The 7432-nt window shown below is 40.5% G+C and overlaps 1 protein-coding gene across 5 annotated transcripts in view; it reads right to left on the bottom strand.

Annotated features, from left to right (window-relative positions):
* MAPK6 (mitogen-activated protein kinase 6) overlaps positions 1-7432 on the bottom strand; it is a 48305-nt gene that overhangs the window by 14664 nt on the left and 26209 nt on the right. For 4 of the 5 annotated variants that reach the window (XM_025197026.1, XM_025197027.1, XM_006017945.3 and 1 more), the window contains exon 2: positions 616-1815. In XM_025197026.1, coding sequence (XP_025052811.1) covers positions 616-1170 — 555 coding nt within the window. In that variant the 5' untranslated portion in view covers positions 1171-1815. Of the gene's footprint in view, positions 1-615; positions 1816-4807; positions 5158-7432 lie in introns of those variants that run through there. The other variant, XM_025197025.1, reaches the window with a different exon arrangement.

Here is a 7432-nt window from a genome sequence, read left to right as displayed (position 1 = left end):
GCAGGAATGTCAAACGTACAGCCCATGAGCTGGATCTGGCCCATGGGTCTCTAGACTGAACCCACATACCGCATGGGGAATGCGCTGGCCATGGCATGTGGCACAAAAGGTCAATCCAGGATGCACTGTGAATGTGGTGTCCATGCCTGACGAAGTTGGGCTGTACCAGAACCAGTGGACAGGGCAAGTCCAGTGCGCACTGAACGCAGCAAATGCCCCGTGTCAACCCCTCACGCTGCAGGCAGCACGTGCCAGGCCCAGGGCTCATGCTGTGGACAGCACAGGAGTTTGGTCTATGGTCCTATGCACTGTGTGCAAAGCAAATGCCAGAGCAGGGTAGGCATGTGCTGCCTGTGGTGCACAGCCTGCAAGCTCCACCACAGGTGCTACACACAACACAGGGGATCAGTTCCAATCTGGTCTTCAGACTAATCCAGCAACCCACATGCATCTCACAGGGCCAGATGAGTTTGACAACCCTGGTCTAAAGCATTCTGGTGGTGAGTATCACTTAAATTCCTAGACAACAGATGATAGTTGTAGCTTATTCAATACAAGGAAAGAAGCCCAAACCAAGATGGCTAGGTTATATGGAGATCACTATTCTCTGCATACCTTGTGGGAATAATGAGGATCCATGATCCGTGCAAGACCAAAATCACCAATCTTCAGCACCAAGTCTTCAGTATTAATGAAAAGATTAGCTGGTTTGAGATCTCTGTGCAGAACGTTTGCAGAGTGAATATACTTAAGCCCACGTAGCAGCTGGTACATGAAAAGCCTGGCATGCTCTTCCAGTAAAGGGCCCTGCTCTAGCAGATTAGCCAGATCTGTCTCCATGTACTCTTGGACAATGTAAACACAGTTCAATTCTGTAAGGGAGCCCACATCATCTGTTAACTGGCTTCCATTGGGACCAAGAATTTCAAATAGTTTCACAATGTTATCATGGTCAAGTCTTCTAATAATTTTGATCTCACGTAGAGCATGTTTAACACTCTGGGGATCTGTAAGGACAATTTTCTTGATAGCCACTCTTTTGTCACAGTCAACATCGACAGCAGAAAAAACTAAGCCATTTCCACCACAGCCCAGTGCTTTCAAGTCCACATACCGTGAGCCCAGATCAAAACCATGAATGTTCATGAGACTTTCAAACTTTTCTGCCATTTCGAAATTTTTACGATTTTTCCTCTTAAACTATCAAGCTTCTGTAAACACGCAGAGACACTTCCACTGGTATTGAAGGAAAGATCTTACAGAAAGGGAAAAGAAAACCTCGGCTTTAACTGCAAGATGGTTTCTTGACACTCTCATTGCATTATCAGCCAACCAGGCCTGTTGTGTCCCCTTTAATATAGAGCTCAGCAGCTCTGTAACTCAAACTGAGCATAAGATAGAAAGATTGCAGCATTCATAGTTCAAGAAAGGTGCAGCATCTCTGCAGACATTAAAGAAAATACTCACAAGAAACTCAAACGGAATGAAATGACATACTATGCACTTAGCTCTACTGTGCTAAACTGGTTAACATTTAACAAAAATATGAATAAATATGCACGTAATAGGCTTCTATTAACATCCTCCTCCTCACAGTGCAGATACATTCAGTGTTGGACTGGTCCTGAGCAGCGTCATTCTCTGGTGCTGGTAAGCACTATTTTTTCTTCCTTTTTTTTCTCCTTTGTTTACAGTCTAGTTAAACGGGAAACTGGCAGCTCTTGATTTACAAAAGATGCCTTCTGTTAATGATCAGGTGGCTCCAGCTCACCACAATCACAATCAAAGCTACCATCCATTTTAGTCCGTGACAACCTGAAAAGAGAGAAAACAGAAAATTTCCAATATTACCCAGAAATCCTTTCAAGTCTGCTTCAGACAAGCTGCATCCCACAAGTAACCGTCTTTCACTGTCTAATTTCAAAAAGGGAAAACAACCATATTTTAATAACTAGAATTAACATGTCCTCTGTGTACTCTGGAAAGATTAACACTGACTTCAGCCACCAATCTACTTCTCAATTACTTTCCTATGTTTTTAATAATATATCATGCTAGCAGCAATAAAGTCAAAGATAGCAATTAGATCTGGATAAAGAAAAAAACAAATGTAGCACATATTTTGACAATTTTCTAGGAAGACCACCTTCCATTGTAGCAAGATCAACAGCAACCATTTTCATTATAATATTCCACTGCTCATTTGTAAAGTTTTGAAAAATTCCCTGTCGTTATACTATAATATATATTTTATTATTTTTATGGTTGAGTGCAATTTTTCTAGACTAGGCAAAAGGAAACCATTTAGGCACCCCAAAGTCAAGCAGAAAAACACCCTGCTTTTTTATATACAAAAAGGCATCCTCTGAAACAGCAAACATATGTACATAATCCTCAATGAGAAAGATGTTCTTCACAAAGTGTTTTCCACATAATATATGGCTATAAAGTAAACTTACGGACATCTGCATACAGAACGATTGTGGGCAACAGATAGAAGCAGCCTAGTTCCAGTTAACAGCAAGCAGGTAAGCTCATTTTTGCGTGGCCATTCTCCCCCCTCCACGGTGCACCTTGTCTCTAAGACTGCCTCTGGTGCCGCAAGGATGAAGGCCTTCTCCACTTTCTGAACTCCAGTGCACGACTGGCATTTTTAAAACATGCGATTATTGGATAACATACTTCTGTTTCTATACTTTCAACCCAGAATAAACTGGGTCTTTACAGCATGGGAAATTTCTATTTGCTTTGTCACTGATAGAGAGGTAACAGGACAATTGTTCCAAGAACTGGTAAGCCTGTATGACCTATCAGGTGGCTATCTAGAAAAATCCAAATCCTTATCATTTTGTATGAATATGATTTCACATTGATTGATGGGTTTCACTTTTCATATTCTCCCTTCCCCAAATCTCCTGTTGCAAAAGCCCTGAAGAAAAACCTTTGTTTTGGGAGGCATCAGAAAGTATCCAATACTACTTCAAGGATTAAATCACATATTCATTCTAGATACCAGAAGGAAAAGAACACACAGCACAGATCACATCACAAACCAGGTTATCAACAAGCCCTTCACTAACACTTCTGGCACCTCTAAGACTCACTAGTTTTCAGATCAGTATTATGTTCCGCTATCATGAATTCAATCCCTGTTTGAGGTGGGGGGGAAGGGAACATAGTAACTTTCTTGGTGCACTTTGCCACTCTCTGCAGTAACGGTGTAATCATTAAGGCCAGAAGTAATTTTTTTCTTCTGTTTTGTTTTAAACTCTTGGTATCCCAAAGAAGGGCAACCCAACTGCTGCCTCTGTAAAATGAATATAAGTTAGTTCACTTCAATACAATACATGCAGCATGTAACTTTTATTTAAAAGATGACTACATACTGGCTCCATGTTGCCAGCCTTGATATTAACTTAAAAATAACAAAAGTTCCTCCAACAAGCTTCATTATCTTAAAGTTATAGTTGCTCAAGTGTGTAACAACACCAGTGTGTTAATACTACACCAAAGAAATCATAAGACCAAACAAAACTGGTCTCCAAACATTAGCTAACATATTAGCATAGCAAAACAGACAGGTTGTTAATAATCCGATTACCACAACTTTAAACACTGGCCTTTTAGCTTGTTAAAACAATATGAATAGAAACATTAACAAGTTTTTTTTTTAATGGCCTAAGATTGGAGAGTGTAATCAACTTACTTTGCTATACATTATAAGAAGGTACTAAGGTTAATAATTTGAAGATGCCTGCTGTGTTCATTACAAATACAGGTCACAGATAACTAAAAATTCACTAACATGCATATGCTTATCTGAGATGATCATTAAGAATGCCACCATTACTGAACTGAATGCATTAGTGAATATTTATGCACCGATGAGTTTTAAGAGACCAGCAAGCTGATCCTCTGAGTGAGGATTTTATTGTACAGTATAAGTTAATATTCCTTTCTTCTTTTAGTGTATTGCTTAAATGAACTGTATCAATCTCAATCTCTTGTGAACTAAACATATGCACAAAACTAATTACCAACTGAATGGAAAATGATTTGAGCACTAGTTACAACTTTAAACCTCTTAAATTTACTTGTATATACTAGCTACCAGAGGTCACAATACTTTAAACATTTATTGCTCTACCTTTAAGCTCATTTTCCAGTTATAATAGAATTTGACCCTACCACAATGATCCTTTGCATTATGATGATGTATCATCTTTTCTACATAAGAAGCCAAAGTTACATTCTAGTGTTACTTAGCCCAGGGTGAAACAAGGACCGTCAAGCTCTTCGAGGCGTCTTAACTCTCAAGAAACATCTTAGTGAATTGAGTCAATCAAGGTTTCAGCTTAGAGAACGCTGTCCTGTCCCCAGGCTAAATATTATTTTACAGTACATACCTTACTGCTAATGCATGTATATCTAGTCACCTACATAGACAGCTTTGGCTTGTCAGGGAATAACTGACTCAGTCTTAGAAAAATTGATTTAAAGTTCTGCCTGCAAGCCAATCCAATCCACTACGGATTTACTTTCCTTTAAATATTTTTACAACTACTATGAAGATTCAGTTTTGCAGCTGTAATTCAGTGTCCATCAAGTCTTTCATGAAAACAAGGCATAAAGGCAGGTGCTGAAGAATCACCTTAAGAAGCCCGTTTTTATATGTTCAGGTAATATAAAAATACCCGAGTATTCTTATAGGGTCTCTTGTCCCCCAGCTAAAATGTCAAGTTTTTTATGCACAGCAACATAACAGCCCACATACAAGGTACAAGAAGATTTATGTTCTATCAAGTACCTGTATTTCAGTAGGTTTCACTGAAGAGGAAGATATCTAGCAAGTCCCTGGGAAAAAGAGTAAGGAAGCAAGATTTGCTCATCTTCCCACCATCATCTCAAGACTTTCTTCCATATTCTCAGTTTGGTGCAAAGTGAGAACAGTCACCAGTTAACTGTTGTATTTTAAGTGAAAAGGAAGTTGCAGACTAGTGCCTCCTCTAGTGGCCAGCAAGACAACTAACAACATTCATTTTTTCAACTACAAGTTAAATCCTTGCATTTGCTATTAAGACTGGAATGGTTCAAAGGATCATAAGAAATGAAGGAGAGGAAAAAACAAAATAAGTAAACCCACCCTTCCTTAGAGTTAGTATATGTCTCAGTAAAGTGAAAGGGCAACAAATTATCTGGAACTTCACTCTTTTCAACTCCCAAATAACCTCAAATGAAGCATCAGGACTGGTTCTTTAAACCTTCAGTTTACTTTTTCAGTCCTGCCTTTTACATTTTATTTCTCATAAAATTTAAGATTTTATAATCTTTTAGACTTGTCAAAAGACACTTAGACACCCATTGCTATCACACTGCAAACCTACATTTTGAGCACTTAGTCCAACAGAACTCTCTCAAAATTCCACATAAAGAAGGATGTATGGAACTAGTGACAATGACAAGAAAAGCAACCTGTTGCTATTCTTTTTTCAGCATAAATATTCAGTGCATCTCTTGTACAATTATTCAAGAACAGAACAGACATACTAAAGATGACTCTGTATGTTAAATATACCAAAACACAGCATGCTGTGGAGGAGTAAAGGCCAGATTTTACCATACTTAGCACATGTGGAGATCATTCTTGGGCTCTACTATTTACTGCTGGACTATTTGCAATGAATGTACAGTACCGTCCAAGGTAATTACTTAAGTAGGGATCTTATAACTCCACTCTCCCCAAACAGAAAAGCATCAATTAATTAGAAAATGACAATCTTTGTACAATTCTATTTTACATAAAAGTCATCTCTGAAAAAATTCTGTGCAGCCAAGAAGTGAGCTACAGGAAAGCCACCTTCCTTGAAACTGTCAGTACTGCTGAGCTGACATCTACACAACTGACACCACTTTTAAAGACTAACAACATTTCTGCAAGGGAAATTGTATTTTTCAGTAGCAATAAGAAACAAAGAGAGCCACTACTCTTAAGTATTACATATAGCTTTCGCTAAAAATGCCAAGTGTTATATCAGCTATTTGCCGTTTCAGAATTCCTAGTTAGACTGCAAGATGCAACTTAATATAAGTTTATGCTGATGGTTTAATGATCACGTAGTAACACAAAAGGAAAAACACAAGACTAAAGAGTTATCTAGAGGAAGCTATTATACAACGTGCTAAACCCTACCCTATCCCTTCAATTATAAAAATACAGAGCACATATGTATTTTTTTTTAGATCAGCCACGTTGCAGTTAGTAGGCAGAGTGAGTCATCGTGGAACTCATGAAACTGCTGCTTTTCTAAAGCCTCCTACTAACTCCCTACAGTTATGGGCCTGTAAGCTAACAGCAGATGTTACTATTAGCTTATCAATTCTTGCAACAATTAATGTCAGAAAACCCTTTTTGGAACAAACACCAATATTTAGAGAGCGTTAATTTAATGAAAACAGTCACTATTCTAAGAGTTCTAGAGGACCCTGAACAAGTTAACCTTTGCTAGAAAACCACCTTGCAAACTGCTGTTAAATCTACTGCTTAACCGAGATGTGATTTTTACCAGCATCTCAAGAAGCATCTGAAGTCTGATCACAGCGCTATGCATTCATGCTCGTTCTCTACGTTTCAAGTGTGCTTTCCGCTACCCATTTTCAGTGTCAAATTGCATGACTACAGCTTAAAATCTGTTTTATGTCACCACTTTCTGGAATTTGTAAAGGGACAGTAAAGTTTGTTTCAGGCCATCACAATGCAATATATTCTGGGTTTTTTTGCTGGCAGCCGTACCTGGAATACCGTCTGCCCTGGCTCAACCACAACGAAACGCATCTTTCTTCACAATACAGCTCAATTTTACCACTCCAAGGCTAACCAGGAATGAGACTGAATTGAGAAGAAAGAGCCCTTCAGCATCAGCCACTGCTTTGACCATTACTACATTGGTTGTGTCTTTTAAAGATTATTTTCATGGGCATTATCTTGCCTGGATTTTCAGACTACTTAAAAGCTGGTGAAATCATTGTTTCTCCTCAGGGGATGCCCGGAGGACCCTCCCTCTCCCCACAGCCCCTGACCCTGCCAGCACCCCAGCCGGGGGAAGGGACCCCGAGGGATGCTCAGCCCGGGCCAGGAGGCAGCGCCCTGCCCCCACAGCCCCCCCCGCCAGGAGCGGCAGACAAAGAGGCTTCATTAACCAAGGGCAAAACTTGGGAGTTCAAAGGAGCCCAACCTCGGCCCCCCCGCCTGGTCCCTGCCCTTCAGGGTGACACGTCCACGTCCACGTCCAGGTCCAGGGGGTTTTGACACCGCACGGAGAGTGCCCCCATCCCGCCCGGACCTGTTGAAGGCGCGGGGCGAGCGGGGCTCCCCGCGGAGGGGGCGGCCGCGGGGCCCGGCTCCCTCCCGCCCGCCCAGCGTCCTCGCGGCCCC

Source organism: Alligator sinensis, unplaced genomic scaffold, assembly GCF_000455745.1.
Source record: "Alligator sinensis unplaced genomic scaffold, ASM45574v1 scaffold250_1, whole genome shotgun sequence".
In the NCBI taxonomy this organism is placed as follows: Eukaryota; Metazoa; Chordata; order Crocodylia; family Alligatoridae; genus Alligator; species Alligator sinensis.
The sequence above is the reverse complement of the archived record's forward strand: the minus strand, read 5'-3'. Positions and strand labels throughout refer to the sequence as shown.